The sequence below is a fragment of the Rhea americana genome, unplaced genomic scaffold, assembly GCF_003343005.1.
Source record: "Rhea americana isolate MKP2758 unplaced genomic scaffold, rheAme1 scaffold_1, whole genome shotgun sequence".
In the NCBI taxonomy this organism is placed as follows: Eukaryota; Metazoa; Chordata; class Aves; order Rheiformes; family Rheidae; genus Rhea; species Rhea americana.
The window spans coordinates 12226280-12246949 of NW_028185038.1; the positions used below are offsets into that span (position 1 = coordinate 12226280).

Consider the following 20670-nt stretch of genomic DNA (forward strand, 5'->3'; position numbering starts at 1 on the left):
AAACTTTCATGTAGCTTAAAGGTCTAGGATAGTGTCAAAGATAATTTTATGCCCCATGAAATTAAATTTCAAATTTTCATCTAAGAATGTCTTTGTATTTCCTTGTTTATTATCCTTCTACAGTTTCCCTCTGCCACTATCAATGAGACTCCTAGAATTTGTCCTTTGAATCTACTTTTTTAAAGGCTCAGCTATGGCCTGGTTACAAATCTGTTGCTGTGCTGCCAATGGAGCAGAGCAGAGGCAAAACKGTAACTCTCAGGGCTGGCACTTGCTTCTTGATTGCTCTCCTCGCTCCGCAGAAGAGAGATCTGCCAATTCAACCCCTGTAGTGCAGGGCACATCTTATATAACTCCTCTTATAGCTGTGGAGCTGGCACATGGGGTAGCATCACAGCCCATGCCTCCTTCTGTCTCCTCATTCCCCACACATCTGTATAAGAGGAAGAACAGATGATCTGCAAAGGTAGCTCTCCTCTTATCATGTTTCTGCCCCACAAAACAAGCTGTGGATTTAGAAAAATATGCCCTTGAGGGGAATGCAGCCTGGATCACAATCTGGCATGTATGATTCCTAACCTACTTTCATTGCATGCACCTGGTCTTGTGGTTTTCAGCTCACATTTTTTAATCACTGGTCGGCAGAAGAATCTGAGGCAATTTCCAAAGAATAACATTCTTGCATTCTGCTGCAGTGGACAGTTCTGCTGATGTTTCTGAAGTCAGTAGAAAATCTTGGCAGACAGAGCTTCTCCCTGATCAAAGCTAGGAAGTACAAGCRAAGAAACGAAATCCTCACCGCTGGTTCAGTTTTGTTAACAAATATAACTAGTAACTCTTGGCCAGTTCCTGAATTCTTTAAGAGAATTATTATCCATTCATGCCTGCTTCAGTGAAATTTAGGATACAAGTATTAACCTTAAATTGCAATGAGAACTGTAATAACAAGAGAACTTGTTATTGCAAGGCACTCAGGCCACACGCATAATATTCAGCCCTGGACCTCACAAAATAAATCAGATCTAACTCCTCCTGGAGTGTGTGAGGAGTAAGTTCCTAATGTGGACTATATGTTCCAAGAAATAAAAAACCTCATACAAATCTCATACAGAAGAGCTTTAACTCTTCCTTGAGCAAATCCCTCTCCTGGCCTCAGTGATGGATGAAAGAAGCACAGTTAGAAGCTGAACTTAGATTCACCCTACTTAGCTTTAGACCTTCGACTGAGGGAATGAAGTTAGGATTGTCCACACCATAAGCTCTTGCTTTCAGCAATGGAGATAGCACTTCATTGTGCTGTATTTCATCCTACTCGGGACAAGAATTGCCATTTAGAGGCATCTGTCTCCTTGCATTGATTGTAAAGGAGGAAAACTTAGGAACATCCACTTAGATGCCTAAAATTCTGAAATATATGAACTATGAAAAATTCTCGTTAGCTGACAACTTTGTAAGTTGCTTTATCTCTCCTGACATTCATCCAGGCATATTATCTTTCCAGTATAGGAACAAGAGGGCATCAGACAAAGCTGGAATGTAGCAGGACTAAACAAGTAGATAGTGTTTTTCCTATGAAATCAAAGAGATGCTTTCTATAGCTAAGTTCCAGAACCTTATTTCAAAGCTGTGAAGGTCATTTGGTGGATACCAAAAGTTTCATGGAATCAAAAGGAAAATTTTAAGTTTGTAGAAGAGAAATGCATTGATGATTACTAAATTCATAGGGATCACTTCCAGCTTAGAAAGTCCCAAAGCTGTAATTTGCTGTAGAATGAGAGAATGTTCTTCGGAAGCATCACGATATGCTCATTCAGTTTTTATTCTCTTTCCGAAGCCTACCTTTAATCTCTGCCAGAGGCAGGATATAGGGAAGATGGACTGTTGGCCTGACACAGTACAGCTGTTGACATTCTTTTTACAAATCAAGATCCATACCCTCTCTGCTAGTATTCTTGTGTCTTCCCGCTGAAATCAACTAGGAGACCCCAGTTTTCACAAGCTATAGTTAGTCTTAATTCAGAAAAGGCTCACAGCTCTGTGCTTTATAAACAATGACTATGAGGTATAGAGAGATAAATGACTGTCCCAAATTATGCAGCACTCCATGATAGACCTGGGAATAGAGCCAGAAGATCTACAATCAATATCTGTTCCAGCTGCTAGGTCAAAGAAGACTACAGCGTTGTATCTCGGAGGTAATGACATGGCACTCTGAGGCACGCATCCCCTCTGTATTATCCAGCACTGGTTGATGTAGGAATGATTTGAAAAATAACAACAATCAGACAGGGTGCGAAAAGAAAGGTCCACAAGTATCCTGTATCCAACAGTAACTGTTAGATGCTTAGGAAAGACCCTACAGAGTTAGAGTAAACCTGCGGTGCAGCCTCTACCCAGAAAAAACTCACAGCCCTCCATTTCTGTGCAGGGACTTCCCAAGGAAGATTTGCTCACTAGTTTGCTAGCTTACTTACTAGCCTGGAGTGAATTTTTTCCCCATTAACTTTTCCAGTGATCCTGAGCCTATGCAAACATTTAGAATCCACATGAGCCAGTRGCAAATGTTGTGTGGCTCAACTATACCTTGTTTGGAAAACCACCTGCCCTCATCAATTCTAAACATGCAATCTACTGCCTTCCTGTGGTGTTCTCTTATTCTTGTAGTGGATGTGATAATGAACTCTCATCACCTACACATTTTCCCCATGTCCATCGTGACATTGGATTTTCAGCAGTACAACTTTCAGCACTTYCCAGCCAGCAATGAATGGGTCACAYCTGCACATCTGCCTTCTTGTCAATCTAGTTTTTACCCCAGAGTAGCAAGCCACCTCATTCMTCTTCTCTTAGAAGTGAGTTTACTTTATTCCTCCCACACTGTTACTAGTACGCTAAATACATATTACCTCCACTTTCCTGAGAGTCCTCCTGGGATGTTCAGCTGCAAACAGGGCCTTTTTCTCTGCCCATAATTGCTCACTATTCCCAGCTATTTCAGCCAGTTTGTCATTCTTGTGCACTAGTTCTCTGGCTAGAGTTTGGGAAAGGCTTTCCCAAGAACTGTTTATGAAGGAGGTCAGTGACCAAAACATGTCTCTCCAAATAGTGTTTACAATACTGTTATTAGTGTGCTGCCCCAACAGATTAAAGAACGAATATGAATATTTGCATCTGGCTATAAGTAAGATTTGGTCATATATAAGAAAAGAAGACAAAGTTTATCCACATTTAGAAAAAGGCACATAAAGGCACATAAAGGCACATAAAGGAATTACCAGCTATCTCCAAAATTTGCTATGAATTCTTGTGATTACTCTTGTTGGCATGTTCCTCTGCTCTATCGTGAGTACAAATCTAACATCAGAGATTTGGCACCATGGAGCAGCTCTTCACAAGAAGTGTCACAAACGTGGTCTGCTTTGTCTTACAGCCCTGTCGGCCCCTTCATCTGCCGCCAGACACGGTGATTCAGAGCACTAATACTATTCCAGAAATGCTAAACAGGGCCTGTGTCTTTCCTGGCCGTCATTAACAAGGAACTCGCTGCTCACACTATCAGACTGGGAAGTATTCTGGCAGAGGTATTGAGGACCAGCCTGTGAAGCCTGTRAATTCAATTCTGTGGCTGATCAGATGGCTGAAATGCAATTTACTGTCAGTACAGAGAAGAATAAAGACAAAGCCAACATTAGAGAAAGCTGTTTCCTGTCCTGCTCTGAGCTGAAGGTGCCAGACCACAGGTGGTAAGGTCCCCTGGGTATCCTGAAGCAATCAGTGACTATTGCTGTGGCAGGCCGTCAAACAGTGGCTTTAAACAGATTGCAGTTGTAGCTCTTCTTTTATAATTTGTGCTAAGTGCCTCTCTAAATTTTGAGTTAAGCAGTTGTTGCCATAGCAATGGCCATTTACAGCCAGAAAATGCAGTGAGCATATTGGGGATGTGAGGTTCTGGCTCCTCACTTAAAAACGTATATTCATACATACAGTGCTGTGGGGCCAAATGAAGGAAGCCAAAGAATTTGCTTAAATCAGGTTTGAGGAGTGGACAGGGAATATGAAAAAGAAGCAGCCCATTGCAGTCCTGAGGTGTTTGCTCCAGGATACACCTTTACCTACAAAGAGATTAGAAAAAGAAATGAGAGTGAGTAGTGACCAGCCTGAATTTGGTTTCATACCAGTAGAATTCACTTTCTTAGTCAATTTGAGGCATGTTTGTTATTCTCTGTGTGTGATAGGTCTTTGCAGAAACAGGAAAAATCAGTTTTCATTGGTTTGTTTTTTCAAAAAACCTTTTTACTRGTTCTTTAGTGGGAAATGATTTTCAACAAACTATTCCCAATGTTTATACTAAATTATTTGCCACACATTGCTAAAAAGACAATAAACTGTGCAGATAGTACATTACATCATTTTAACATCTCTTCTAAGATGTTTCTGCATTCTGTGCTGGTGTTTCTGGTGGTTACAGCAGAACAGAGTCAGAGCTCCTGGGTTTTATTTCTCACTTTATGCCACTTYGCTGTGTAGTGAGAAAACTGTTTGAAAACTCATGAGTTTAAATACCTAAAGAGAAACATTTAGGGCAAGATGCTTGAGCCCACGTACTTGAGCGTGTTCCTCTGGGACCTTTGGCAGAGTCCAATCTCCCTCTGACTAAATCTGGMTAATAAATGAGTCAGATATCACCCTCTCTTTACCAGTATTAGACTGCATCTAAAACTGAACACCTKGGGAATTCCTAGCTTGAGAATTCCTTGCTCGCTTTGGGTTTAGGTCCCAAAGTATTAAGTGATTCAGGAGAACAGGCAGTTTGTATCACTGACTGAGACCTGCAGGCTGTCAAAGTCCCAAATTAGGCTGATTGTGAATGGCCAGTTTTATGTCCATAAATTCATACCAGGGCATCCAAGTTCRAAAAATGTAGCCATAAACCTACTGTGGCAAAACCTGTCCATCCATTAGATGAGCCAGGGTCATGCATCAGAACAAAGCATTACTGGGTTCCTGTAAGGGTACATGGTTTAAGATTTAAAAATAATTTGGGTAAAAAAGACATAAATAAGGGTGTGCTGTATTTTCTAAGTATAGCATTTTACCATTGCTCGTTTCTCAGTAAATAGAAACTGCCAGCTCCTATTCCCTAGCAGTGACATTACCAGCTTCTAAGGGCAAGTCAAGTGAATGGCAGATCTAAAAGACTGAAGATACTGCTTTCATCAAGGCCCAGTGGTACTTTCTGGCAGAGGTAAGACAGTCTCACACCTTTTTCTGCTGGCTGGAAAAGACAAAGACAAGGAGGAACTCTAAGTCAGCAAACCYCATAGTTTTCAGCAGGGTATTGTGATTTTATGAATCAAACTCCCTAAAATTTTTAGAACAGTCCAGTTCTCCTAGATAGCTGAGGGCAGCTTTTGTTTCCAGTAAACTTCTGTGAGGTTAGTGATTAAAACTATGAGGGCAATAAGCACAATTCACAATCAATTATGTTTTATTAATGGTTTTTTAATACACGCCACAGCCCAGTAATCATGAAGCTGTTCAACAGCGTTGTTCTAAAATCAGCTAATAGCAGGATRTAATTTGCAGCAGTCTCTGCTCACTTACAAAACACTTGCTTTGTTAATTGTGATTTTACACTCCACTGAATGCTATAGCCAGGAGGTAGCATTCATGTGATAAAACAGTTACCAGTCTGGGCGCTGGTGTCTCCATGTGTGAGKGGGAAGTGATTATTCTGTGAGAGGCTACTGTTGTTAAATTTATACCCTTTCATGTTAAAACAAATCAGCAGGAAAATGTCAAAATCCACTGCTAAACACTTGAAGTCTTTCCTTTCTTCACAAATCTGAGCAAAGWCTTTCTGCATTTTGATCTGATTCAGTTTCTGCTATTGCCAAGAATGTGGCAAGACATATTACCAGTAGGTGAAACCTTTTCATGTAGCTGGGCACCTACTTTAGTCTTATGTTTTGGATACCAGCTGAACTGTTTTGGCTAAAGCAAGGGCCTAAGTTTTTGGTAGAAAGGCTTTAGAGGCCCTTGAAGGTCTTCAGAGGCACCTTCTGTCTTTGTTGTTAAGATATCTCAATCAGGATAGGCAGGATATTTTTCTGGAGGAGGTCAAGGGTACCTGAAAAGGTATCATATATTAAGTCTGTGGTTAGACAGACTGAATCTCACCAGCAGATGGTTGGCAGTGATGAGGGACAGCACAACGTTCAGCCACAGGCAATGCAACAGCTCCAGCTCTTAAGAGCTTCTAGTGAATATGCCTGAGGGAGAAACACTGCCCCACATTACAAATGTGGGATACCAGGAGTAAGTCTTCATCTTAACTTGGAAAGTTCCCAGCTGAGTGTTTTGTACTGGTGTGGCAAGCTGGAAAATATAGCTCAGCTCTTCTGTCAGTCAGACCAGACAGGGCTGGGAACACCGAYGTGGGAAGGCTTTTATTTGACTTGTAACTATGTCATGTTGGGGTGAGAAGAAGTTGTGCAGGGGGCTTTGTCCACAGCAGACTGCTCATCTTTGCTGTTCCAAGAAAGCAGCTCTATTTCTCCTAACCTAAGTGGTATGTGTGGAAGGCACACAGAAAGGTTTTTATGCATCTACTTGGGGCCCCAAGCCAAGGTTAGGCCCATTAGAACAAATTAGGTGGCAGCAAAAGTCATCCCCTGTGGAGATGGACAGGTGAAGTGTCTCACACTTAGCTTCTTTCCAAGGCCTCTGACTCTGCTAGCACYGGCTCTGCTAGCAGCCAGATCTCAACAGAAGCAATAGTGGGATAGAACTGCGCTGTCCACATATGCAGTGKCTCAGCCTTATTTTGGGTCTATTGCTTCAACACGAGGGAAATGTCTTGGCAGAGCAGTGGTGAGAGTGAAATCCAGTATTTGGCACCAACGCCATCCAAATGGAGCCAAGAATGCACATGCAGGTCATCTTGGCTGGAGCATGAASAGAAGCTTTTGGGGAGAACCCGGCCCAAGAAAAGTCCTACAGATGTTCCAGAGAACTGAAAAGTGATTGTGAGCACAAGACAGAAATRAGCTATGTGAAAGGAAAAAAGAAATGAATACTTAGAAATCAAGTAAAAGGGAAAGGCAAACTCTTCTCTGAAGATAAAATTCATGTTTCCTGGAGGACTAGACTTAAGAAGATGTTAACTTCACTGCATAAAGTTTCACCCACATTAAGCACAGATATTAAAGCCCTAGACACTCTTCTCGTAGCTAAAAGTTGCATCACATGATGTGGTGCTGAAAATACCATGTTTCAGTTCAGTCAAGACAACTCTACCTTCATGCTATTAGCTTTCTCACCAAGCTTTTGACATTGTTGATCTTAGCATGGCAAAGTCATTCTGGCATCTGCTATCAGGAATAATTACTGTGACCTCCACAGGTCACAGAAGAYAACTGCTCCTTTGTCCCCAAAGTCTTACCTATTTTGTGTCTTTCTAGGACCACACAAAAAGACTGAGACTAAGTCGACTAACATGCAATCAATAAGCAGACAGCACTTGTCCGTTCATTGCTGTCTCTGTTGGTGTGCTTTCAGCTGTTGCCAATGCCTGGAAGAAATAAGCAGATGGATAAAAAACAGTAGGATTCAGTTCAATCCAAAAAAGACAGACAGGAAGATGGTGAGACTTGCAAAGGTCTAACCCTGCATTACATCAAGATCATTACACCACAAATTGTCCAGATGGTGAAAAGCCTCAGGCTCACGACTGCACTTCTCAATACACTTGAATACACTTATTGTCAAAGTACCGAAGACTCTCTGATGAGCCAAGAGACTACACAGCCACCTGACCCAGAGCTTTAGCTCTGGAGGTCTGCTCATTGCAGCTCCCTCCGCCGAGACCAAACTCACTACAGAAGGACTTAGCCAGTGCCAAATGCATTGATGTGATCTATCAAGCAGCAAAGACTGATATTTCCACATCCCATTAATGTTCTGGAATCTCCAGTGGTTCCTTGTTCCKCACTGGGCTAAATTAATAGATCTCATTCTAATCTATAGAGCCCTTCAATATTTAGAAACTTCAAGAGAATCATATCAGAAACTTTCATTTTCCTATGTTCTGAACATTTTAAATTCTATTTTTGAAATAGGATGAACATAYCATAGATCTTTGAGGCAAGAGCTGGGCATCTGTTACATACTGACATTTTAGAAAACATAAAGCTTATCACTTGTTGATGTTAACCCAGTATAAACAGCAATAGTGTTCTGATTTTCTTTTTCTTACTCTAAAACAACAGAATGTAAGTTTGTATTTCAAGAAGTACATTTCCTCCTATTTTGACATGGTATGTTATTTCTTGTCTTGAGCTCCTTTTTACATTTTTAGGGCTTTCAAGCAGATCTACAACTCTTCTACAACATCTCAGGCATGGGATGAACTTCTGTCATTTGAACTGAGGCTTCCAGTTTCCAAATTTAAGAAAAAGACACTAATAATTAGATATTAGGAAAGGAATTGTGTTGCAAGGGGGCAGCTGTTACTTCTGATCARCCTCAAAGGTTATTTTCATCTCTCTGGCAGGTTACCAGTCTGCAAAGAACTTTGCATTTTGAGATGAAAAAAGCAATTAATAAAAATCTGACATCCTTATTTGGAATAAAACGGCTGTTAGACAAGTCTAATAAGGAAAATATCCAATATAGCTTTTCAACTGATCTTTCTTCCTTTTATTTGCTATTAAGAACAAAAACAGTAAAATATGAGAATTGCTACTCTTCTGCTACTGTCAGCGAAAATTATATTAATTAATGTTTTTCTTATATAGGTCTCCAAGGTGAAATGAAAGGCATGAAGTCATCTAGCTATAAAGTCACTTTTCTCATTTTTCCCGAAGAGAGAGAGAAAAAAAAAAGGTAGCAGCCAATAAATTTTCAGCGAATTTATTTGTCAGCACTTAGTTAACATTTCAAAATGTAAATGTCTCTATTTTCATGGAAGAAATTTGGTGCTTTTCTGTGCCTTGCCACATTTTCTGCAACTTTTTTTTCTTCTCTTTACTTCCTGATTTGAGCTATCAAGTTTGAGCTACCCAGAATCAATATGTGATCGATTTGGGTACATAGCACACATCTGACACTCTAAGGCCTGGGTTTCTGTAAAAAAGATTTCTCTTTCAGAGGTGACTACTTCTCTAATTATAATTGGTAAGGAGACTCAAGCTTGTCCATCACTCTCTTCCAGTGAAGTGAGACATCTAGTCTTTCAGTATAGTTCTCATCAGGCATTGAGGTCAAGTTCTGGCAGAGCATATATAAATGTGCCAAAAGTGTTGGATGAGCAATGCTGCTGTGCAAGTTATCCGTGGTCTCTGACAGAAAGACATTATGGCGTTTAACTGCTTCAGTTCTTGTTATATTAGGTGCACCAAATAGGAATTATTTTAGAAATGTGCTTCCGTAGCATAAGACTTATAGGGCCCAGCAAGAGATCAGTGAAAGATACATCTCTGATGATGGATCCATGTAGGCAATATATTGACGGARCTATTAACTTCAATGTCACAACATGCCACAAGAGCAATGGTGTGGGCAACCTCCCCTGTGCCCTTCTGTTGAGCACAGTCCTCTTCCAAAGAAAGTTTAAGGGTGGTAGGAAATACTAAGTTGACATATGGCTTCAGGYACCACAATAACACATTGTAGTCCTGAATAATGCAGTAAAAATCTATGAATGTAAAAAGGGAGCCACCCACAACAAATCTAAACATAATCTTCTCCAGCACCCACGCCAGCTCTTGTCGCATCCTTTTACAAGAAGCTGGGTAAACAGATGAGTCCTGTGAAATACTGCAAGGGTGAACAAATCTGAGGGAATTTAGGACTGTCCGATGTAGGAATGAGGGAGAAAACTTCTAGAGTTTTAGCCCAGTCATGGAGATTGTCCTATTTTCTAATTAATCTCCAGTTAAAAAATCCAAGTTGCCTCAGCTCTCCATAAGGTTTTGTGTTCTAATCTTAGTCTGATAAGTGGAAAATTAGAAAGTCTATGGTTGTTGGATAGGCTGCCAATGTCAAGCATTGGTGCTGTTCTGGTGGAAGGTGTCAGCAAATTTGTCACTGACTTGTGAACAATCATACTCTGCCTTAAAGCTGTCAGGCTAAATGAAAGGTGCAATTGCATTCCTTTTTGGAGAAAAATAGAAAAATACCTGGAAAAATAGGCAACAGTGCCCAAGACACAAGAATTTATTCCTGAACTGATAGGACAGGTGGAGCTACTGGTATCTACATGAGCTGGAAGCAAAAAAGCCTCAGAAGCACAGAACAGTCAGATGAGTACGGTCCTGGAAGAAAGCCACAAAAAAAAAGAGATTCAGTTTTGAGACAGTGTCAGCAGGATACCAAACATGGAAAATCCAGAAATCTACATCTTCTTGTTCATTCTTGTTGTGTTCATGGAAGTAAGACTTTGTGCAAATCCTTAGTATATAAGCAAACTTGCACCAAGAAACACTGRATTAGTGTAGACAATTTCTTACAGGCACAGAAATAATCCGTCAAAACTCTTGAGTTTTCAGACCAAGAGGCAAGGGCGCTGTGAACAGAAGCCACACAGCTGCTATCTTAACACAAGTTGTTTTTTTCYGAGGGAAGTGCTGACAGTGTGTTCCAACAGTAGATACAACCTGCCCTTGCAGACCTTCACTGGTGGACARTGAAGGGGCTCTAACGGGCAGAATGCAGAGCTTCAAAAGAGTGTTTCAGAAGCTGAGCGTTGCTGGCTAAAGTTCAGCTTAAGGAAGTGCTAGCGGAAGCCTTCTGATCCAAACAGGGAAAAACAGTATCTTTTGGTCTGTTTTTTCTCATTTCAGTATTTGGATCACTTTTATTCCTAGGGTTTAAATCTATTTCCACCAGGGATCCAAAGTCTATAGGAGCGAAGTATATATATTTTCAATATTAGCACAATGGGAGCTAAAGGAGCTATTAAATAAAAAAAGCCACGGTAAAGAGGAATAACAAAAGAATTGCAATTTGATTAACAGGCATTTCTTTTTGAAACATGGACATGCTAGCCCAGAAATTTACTTTTAGGAGAGAATACTGCAAAGCCAAATTGACTTGGTCAGTATGGTAAAATCATTTCCATCAGGAAATGGCAAAGCTCGACTCTGGAGTGCTGCCTTCAGCATATTGAAGGATATAGGCTGTATTAGCTTGAAATAGGTACAACGTGTTCATATATAATATGGAGTTATGTAAGCCACGGAGAAAGCATGTGGGAGGTACATACCAGAGAAAACAGGAGAGAAACTGAGATCCTATCCCATCTTTGCTAACTGCTTTTAAATATTCCCCCTTCAAACCTTGAAGCTGTCTGTTCAGGCGTCTCCATAGTGATGCTGCTCTCCCAGACACCTGAATCTGCCTCTTAGAGCTCCTTTTACAAGTCACACGGCCAGCTGACAAACAGTTGCTCCTGGAAGGACCATTCCTTAACAGTGCTGGGACGGGGGGGGGGGGGCTTTCTCTGATGAACTAGTCTTCATATGCCTCCACTGACCCACCCGTGCCTAACACACGTTTTCATTGGCAGGACACTGCCCACAAGCAGCACCTACAAGGGCAGCAATACACCAASCTGGGAGCAAAGCTACCAAGCCTGCAGAGAGAAGAATATTTGGTGACTGAAACTGCATTCTTGGTAACTCTCATTCATAAACAAAGCTGAACAAGATAGGATGACTGCGTTTTCCTGGAAACCACAAGCCTATGTATCTAGTATCTCTCTACATTTTTGAAACCTAGTATTTTATTTTGATTTTAGAAACACTTTCAGATTAAAGAAATGAGGATGAAAGTCCCTGGATGACTAGCAGGGCTTATTTCTATGAAGAGCTCGGAGGTTYGTAGGGATATCAAAGCAAGGAGGCTAAGACAGTCACCCCACACCTGTGGGCAACTCATAGCCCACAGCAAGAACTGTGAGGCTGGGTGGTTTCTGTTCTCCTGCATGGACAGGGTTGTCACCACCTCATCCGTTCACAGAGCTCCTGAACAGCCTCAGACACCTTTAGACCAGCAATCCTCAATGTGTAGCAGCAAGGAAGTAAAAGAGAGCAACAACGGTGCCTATTGCCAGATTTCACCTCCTCTGATGGCTCCTTGACATCTGCTCGAACTAATGATCTACTGTTCCGTAACTGATTCTCTCTTGTTTCCCTTAGCAAAGCCACTGCAACAAGCTTAAGTGATGAAAGGTAGAAATCCTTTTCAAGATCATTCTTTGAAGAGAAAATCAATTCTCTCTACAGCATTTTCATTCCCTTTACACATCCTATTTTTATGAGCAATGTAGAAAGCGTTCATAGTTCCTTTCTAGCATTTACTACAGAGATATCACAGACACACAGATTCCTCAGACAGATATGAGATGCAAGGTGCATGGTGACACCATCTGCAGCACCTATGAAGGAGGCAGGTGGATGAGCAGAATGGCCTTCTTACGATTCGTGATAAATCCATCATAGCYCTAGGCATTTCTTCTGTAGCATTTAGGATACAGTCTTCCATGTGACTAGCCTTCTCTGGGGTAAAGTTAGTTGCTCTTAGTAGTGTTGAAGCACTGTTGAAAAAAGGCTATTTCTAATATCATCTTATAAAATAATCTACACAAAAGGCATAAGGAGCAATGGGAAATTAGGCTAATTTATCTATAAGGTTTTGGAGAAGYCCATGAAAAGATCAAAGTTTGATTCATGTCTGTGCTAATGACCTTAGGTAAATCATCCAGGAACTGACTTGGAAAAGAGATCAGCCTGTTTAATAAGATTTTCAGAACCAGTGTTTCAACAAGAACCATTGGATGCAGGGCACTGTTGAAAGTGTGGTCTTTAATGCCTAAGGGGAAGCTGAGCMCTTCTCAAAGCCTGGTGTCAACTGTAAGCACCAAGAGAATACARATCAGGACCTAAACTCTTTGAAGAACCTCATTTCATCTTTCTGTGCCTCTTTTTCCCCAAGTGTAAAACAAGGAAAATAAACATTACACCAATGTTACAATGGAAAATATATTTATGGAGATATGGTGATGGCAGAAGCTACAGAAGTAAACAGAAYATATACTTCATAAAAAAATCTCAAGACCTGTTTTTATCCAGACAGTGGATTAATGATGAGAGCAATGGAAGTAGGTCTAATTGAATTATTATCTACAAAAAAGTCATAAATGCCATCCTTTGGTCTGATAATTATTTGCAACAGAATATTTTCATTATTTTATCCGCTCTTTATATGCTTGAATAATATTTGGAACACAAAATTATTTTGACACAAAATTATTGTTGAATACAGTTATTTCACTAGTCCTCCTAATATTACCCAGCTATTTGAACTAGCTGATAAACTACATGTGATCAACAAATTGGATTGTTTATAGATTAGTGAGGTATAACGAAGTTTGTTTTCTATTGACATATCACCTATTTTTGAATGGAAAAATCTACCAAGACAGGCAGCAGTTCAGATTACACACATGTATTACTACAATTGCAGAGAAAGACCTTTAGCATTGCTAATCTGACACATTACTAATTTATGAGAGAACAATGCTGGAGTAAATATGAATAAAATACTRTTCTTTCCCACAGTTTGGTATAGCAACATTGAAATTGCACCAGGATAAACAACTGCCTTGGAATAAGCATGTTCATCCATCATTCAGTGTTAAATTTTAATTGTTGTTTCTTTCAATATCTTAGTGTTAAGTATTTCTAAATTATAAATAACCCTGTAGTACAGTCATAATATATGCTGTGTTAAGTAAAAGGTAAGTACAGAAATAAATTATTCAAGTGATCTATTTAAATATTACTCTACTTGATTTATCTGAGAAGCTGGAGGTCAAGGCAGCCACTTTGTTATATTTGAAGAGACATTGACAGGGAGTTTGCAGGCAAATCATGCCTCTATATTGTATTAGTAGACTTTGCGTGTATGAATTTAGTCACAAAATTGCTCACAATATGATCTTAACTCTGAAGTTTGATATTTCTCCTTTTAAAGTCATTACCAAAATGCTTTGACTTTAACAGCAGTAAAATTGTATCCCAAATAGATATGTCACTGTTCTGTTCTCCCTTTGATCCAAGCACTGAACCATGAGTAACATTAACAGGAGCAAGTCCAACCACAGGCATTTTCATGCCCTAAGCAAGGATCAAGTACAAGATTCCCCCTTGTCACGTCTCTTCTTTTTCACTTTCATCTTTTTCTTGACTTAATTTGCTTGCAGGAGAAACTTTTGTGCCTGAAGGAGGGATAGTTTTGTCATTAAGATGAAAGAYGGAGATCCAGGTTCAATTTCCAGCCTAACCACATTATAACCAAAGCTGGTTGGGTCTCTTAGTAAAGTGAAAGTGTTTTGCCCTACTGCAAAACTAATAACTGAAATGGACCACACACCATTCTCTGCCACCAAGGACAACCAGTAAAAAAAAAATGGACAAAACACCATGGCCACGTCCAAACTGTTTATTGGGAATGGTCTCTGACCCTTGCTTGTCCATGAGCTATGCTGAGGCACTGTCTAGTTGGCCTGGGTCAAAATCATGCCAGGGTTTTACAATCAGGTTAACAATTAGATGGGATGAACCATAACATGGCCTGGTTACTTTTCTGACATAGACATAGCCTTCTGTTCCCACCTGGTAACACAATGTTTCTCCTTTGTCTCCTGATTTCTGTGGTYTTTGAGCATTGTGGATGCTTAGCTAGTAATTGGTTACGGAGCGTGTAAAAYAAGGAACTCTATGAGAATGCCAGACAAATGTATTTCTTATGATCTATGCTGTTCAACAATCCTTTAGCACTGCTMTAAAATGTTTTATTGATAAAAATGCTCTAACAGTTCACATTTCATTTTGCTTTTTTAATTCTTTTCATCTGTTCTTTAGAGATCGAGTGGATAGTCTTGTTGGCTTGCTCTTCACTGGCTTGTGGGACAACACTTTAAAYCTGGCAATGGATCAGAAGCACTGAAGAGCACATTTGCTCCCACCACCAATGTTTCTTAGAGCTGCTAAAACAGGACCAATGAAGATGTTCACTAGACTCCAAGTCCTTGCCCTAGCTTTGTTTTCCAAAGGGGTCTTCCTCTCCCTAAGTGACCACARCTTTGTTAGAAAGGAGATTAAGATAGAAGGAGACCTGGTCCTAGGTGGTTTATTCCCAATCAATGAAAAAGGCACCGGGATAGAAGAATGTGGGAGAATCAATGAAGACCGAGGCATCCAGCGCTTGGAGGCTATGTTGTTTGCCATCGATGAAATTAACAGAGATAACTACTTACTGCCAGGAATTAAACTTGGAGTTCACATTTTGGACACGTGTTCCAGAGATACATATGCTTTAGAACAATCTCTGGAGTTTGTCAGGGCATCTTTGACTAAAGTGGATGAAACAGAGTATATGTGCCCTGATGGCTCTTATGCCATTCAAGAAAATTTACCCTTACTCATTGCAGGCGTCATTGGTGGTTCCTATAGCAGCGTCTCCATACAGGTAAGTCATTTCAATAGTTACTCCATTAGATGAGAATCATTCATCTGTAATTCCTGTTGAGAGAAATGTTGGTTATACAGGATGGACAAAAAGTAAGTCTCTGTTCAATCAGTTTACCCTAGGGGTTAATGTAGCATACAACTATCTACTGATTTTATATTATTTTGATTAATTCTTAAAAATACCTACTGTATTTTAGCTCTGTGCCAACTGGCCAGTTCCTCTGGTCATGGCGAACCCTTGGATTATTTGAAGTTCYCAAAAACCTTGGTATTTATTTTGAGTTTTGGGTTTCATTGGACATCTGAAAATTTCATGAGRCTTTTACAAATCTAAATTCAGACCTCTGCTTTCACATGAATCATATAATTTATACCACCTATATTTCTGWATAAATTAATGCCTGTCATGCCATRTTTACATGTTCTTTGTCATGAAAACAACAAAGTTTTAAAATAAAAGAAGATATCTTCATCCTACTTCRAGACTGAAATAAARTAAAAGTGGCATGCTAACCGAAAACTTAAAGTACACTTGACCCAAACTCGATTTGAAGCATTTAGCTGCTACTTAAAGCCTACTGAATCCAGTGAAAATTATTCTGCTGACTTCTGAGAGCAAGACCTCCAGTATTACATGCAGGAGGTACAGTTTCTGAATGGATTCCAAATTTGCTATCTTTCCTTGCTTCCAGTATCTCTTGCTTCCTCCCTATGACACATTCTAGTTGCAGSTTTTGGTTTTACAATATTGCTCTAAAGGAACGACCTCAGTAAGCTGGTGGAGAGTGTTTAATGGCCAGTGATAGTGTCAGGTTGCAGAYGGGTTAAATGTTCAATATATCCTTCAAAATATGCTTCTTTAACATGCTCGTTTTCAATTTTGTGGGGCTAAACATAAATGTTGATTCTTTTATTCTTAGTTTCCTATGTTCACAAATTTACAATAAAACTTGGCTTTTTTTTTCATTAAATGAACACAAAGAACATATATGCCTTCTTTTTTCTACAGAAATTCTGAATTTCTCCTCTCCAACCTAGATATTTCTATGCTAGTGCGTATTCTAAAGTAGCTAGCTGCTGCCCAATATGGGCAAATGGTTTTGACCTACAATGTTTGACCTTCAGTGGGCCCGCTAGCACATGCAGGGTACACCAAGACATACTCTTTACTGGTTGTGYAGCTCTGATTTCTCAGAGCACAAAGATCAAGTAAGTTTCAAGGCTGGAAAAGAGACCTCTAAGCAGAGAAATGATAACTATAAAATCTTGAGTAACATGAAGGGAGGATTAGGAAAATCATTATTCATTGTTCCTTCCAGGCTAACAATGGGCACATCAAATAGAAGCAGCAAATGATAAGCTTAAATCAAAGAAATGAAGGTGTTTATTCACACTGTGTTGTTAAACGGCAGTATCACTTGTGACAGAATTTTGTGGACATTAAGAATTTTATGTGTTCAAGAAGAGACTAGAAAAAAATAGAAATTTCTATAGGGAAACCTTGCAACTCCTAGAACTGCAGGAAACTTAAAGTCGAGACATTTTTTTTAACGAAGAAAGAGTATATGCTTGCACTATCCAACAGTGGACAGGTGGCAGCGGCTTTGTTTGATATTTGGTCCTTTGTGGTCACTCTGTTTCTCAATCCGCAAATAACCGAAAAGGAATGGCTGTAATAGTAAATTAGTACTGAAGACCTATCCCTTCCTTCACAGAATCCCTGAGGTAGTCCTCCACACCATGCTCCTAAAGTGTCCTGGGGCCTTACACATGTGTCAATCTACTCTTTTGATCACAGTCTCTAGTGCCCATTGAGGAAAGATTTAATCCGCATCTGAAGCGGGAGACTGAATGCAGTACAGTGATAATATATATCAATGTCTCAAATTGCAAAAGCTTGGGGTTGTAGCAGCTGTCAGTTGGAAAYTGGAAGTCTTGGCTAGAAGGTTTTTATTTTGATTCAGGAGATTGACAAGTGCCAATGTAGCTGTATACATATTTGTGTATCAGCTGACTTTCACAGCTTATTAGGGATATTGAAACAACAGTAATGTCTATTATTACTCAATATAACTACCTCGTGGTTGACAATAGTTGCTCATACATCAGTTCTGTCTTATATAGTTCCTCAAAACAGTAGAGAAATAGGCTCATAAATTACTGCATGTGTCATGAAGTATATTTCCAGCTAAAAAAGAACTATTCATCTGATGCTTTTCCCTTGATACAGATTGGGTTAGCCCTTATCCAGGCTCTCTTTTCTAGCTTTCTTCTAGCTTCCAAGTTATCTAGAAGAGGTTTAATAAAGTTATTCCATCTTTCTATTCATCTTGTTAAGATAGCCAGACATAATCTATGATTTAAGAGAAAATCCCTACTGAGAATGATAGGAATTACAGAATCACACATGAAAAGATAAGGACTTCAAAGCACTAAAGCCACAAATTTTGGTGCAGGAGGAAAAAAAAGAAAAAGACAATTAAAATTCAGAGATAATTGCCTGTACACAGATGCTCCTGTAACAATTGGAATTGCACTGGCACTGAACATAAAAGCACCTTAAAAAGTGTGTGTGTGAGGTTGAGCACTCCCTGTTCTCCATGTTTTCAAACAGTACTGAGGGTGCTGGGTACATTTAGATGTAGCCCTCACAAGTACTTATCTTCTGTCTGAGAGCTGTAAACATCATAAAGTCCACAGCACAGTTTCTCAGTCTTAAAATAAACCATGCTGGGCTCTTCAGACAAGAAATTATTTCTGTTTTTTTTTTTTTTTTTTTTTTTGTGAATTTGCTGTTGTATTTCAATATCTCCTCTTCCCCTCCCTTCACCCTCCCTCTGCAGATTTCCGTCTGGACAGCTGTCTTCCAAATCATTTCATGATGCTCCTGCTGTCAGATTTCTGCTTCTTTCATTATCCTTCCACCAAGGAAAAAAGAATTTGCTGGTAAATCAGCAACGAACACCTTCCCCACTGAGTCAGTATGTGCAATAGGCAATTTTTACAGAGAGTAAAAACAACAAGAGAATGTAGAATGCTTAATTATTTTCTGGTCAGACTAGGCTATTATCGTTAATGAAGATCTGGATAATTGGTTTTTAGATGCTGTGTTTAAATTAGCTGTGGGTCCAATCTGCACAGCTCTTGATCCCTCAAAATCTAAACCATGCTTCTCAGTCAATGGAAAAGTGTTAAAAAGTGTTTTACATGCTATAAAATTCTGATCTGAGCTGAATCTGTGATTTGAAGATGAATTTTCCAGAGTTCAGAGAACTTTATTTTATGATTCTATTTCTTTTATTGAGCCATATTATTCAGTGTCACCTAGTTTGCAACAGAAATTTCAAACATATTTTCCTTGGGGACCTTCATAGACATTGTAAAAGGATAAGAAAAAGAGGATCGCTCATTTGCACATAAGAGCACCTGCATAGTTAATCCAAATGCTATGTATAAAATACTCAATTCAGCTCTGTCAGGAATATGAATTTGTAAGTAGGGATGTGGCTGTCCAAGTGCTGATTTTTTTCACCCATAATCCTGTCCATTTCTGAAAACTGGACCTATTCATGCAGTCAGACTCTCTTTCTTGGAAAAAAGATTTAGACATTCTTTGAGGTCGACTGGGCTTTGCATTATCTAAATCCATTATATTGATGGTGGTGCAGTGTTTGAGCCCTACGCAAAGTTTCATCTGTGCTGCAGACCCACAGAGCACAGTCACGATTCCCAATTTGGACTGAACTTCATCCAGAAGAAAATGCCAGATTAGAAATCACTGCCCATTTCTCTTCTGTTGAATTCCTTGCTGGGTCTGAAACAAACTGTAGCAACAACCATGGGAAAATGTTTAAAGGTGTAAAGGTACATTACTGTTATCAGAACAGTAGATAGATAAGTTCTCTCTCCTATGTGAAYGACCATCTGGTATGAAGTTCAGAAAATGTGCTCATTTACCAAAAATCTTTTCCTAGCTGTCAGTTCTCTTCAGACACACAAATCTGCCAAGAGTTCATGGAGCCTGAAAGCTAATCACCAACATTTTCTTCCTCCAAAAATAAACCATATTCCAACAAGAGGCATTAACAATAGCCTGTGACTTCCAAAACCAATCAAAATAGTGCAAAATTCTTCAAAGAACTGTATGCAGAAAAKTCTTATAGAGTATGGGGTTCTCTCCCACGGTGCACACACCCAGCAGGATTATGGGCAGGAGACACATAAGGATGATATGGTACTGAGGGCTGCGGGGTCCCCAGGTGACCACAGAGCACATATGCCCTTTGTGCCAGGCTTGTAGAGGAGCTTTTGCATTCAACTGTGCAACAACAGCCTCAGGTGATTTCGTGCCTGTGAAACTAAACCAACTCCTTATTAGAAGATCTTTTTTGCAAGATGAGCCACCTGCCACTAGCATTTAAGCTACACATATACATATTGAACTCCCTGATGTCTCCTTCAAACTCACCTTCTTTCATCTCTGTTCTCTATTTCTTTCTTCTGYCCCTCCAGCCAGGTCCTTGTTTGTTCCTGTCATTTCTATTCCGCTTTCAAAAACTAAACATCCATTACATTGAGATTTTCAAACTGCCCTAGCAGCATGAGATGTTTGCTTCCTAGAGATTTCAAAGAAATGTAGGTACCTCCATCTGGTTGACTTCTCTGAAAATCCCAAGCAGTTTCCTGATTGCTTTGCAGTGTTTTGTTTGTTTGTTTTTCCTACATGAGCATTTGCTCCTATTGCCAAAGGGAAATKGTGTGGTTACATAGGGCTGGGTAAGTAACCCACGAGGTTACAGGCAAGAATGAAGGAGCCCTAYTGCATTATAAATGAGAAAGAATGTAATTACAAGAGAAAGTTGCCCAGCATAAGAACTAGTTAGGGACATCTTGGTATAACCCATACTCATTCTGCCCCTTTGGACTAAGACTTAGGCAGCAGTTAATGCGTCTTAAATAACCACGTTTAACAATGATGGGTCTTTTAACTCCAGTAGCAGAGTCTTATCCTCACAGAACCATCAACCCCAGTTTTAGTCCCCTTTCTCAAGGCATATGTCATCATGTGCAAGTGTGACATGAGTCATTATAATCAGATTTACCGATTCTCAGAGAAGTGTCACACTCCTCCTGT

The 20670-nt window shown here is 39.8% G+C and overlaps 1 protein-coding gene across 1 annotated transcript in view; it reads left to right on the forward strand.

Moving 5' to 3' along the window:
• GRM3 (glutamate metabotropic receptor 3) overlaps positions 1–20670 on the forward strand; it is a 108844-nt gene that overhangs the window by 46307 nt on the left and 41867 nt on the right. The window contains exon 2 of the mRNA XM_085326005.1: positions 14928–15534. Within this exon, the coding sequence (XP_085182131.1) occupies positions 15037–15534 (498 nt within the window). The 5' untranslated portion in view covers positions 14928–15036. The remainder of the gene's footprint in view (positions 1–14927; positions 15535–20670) is intronic.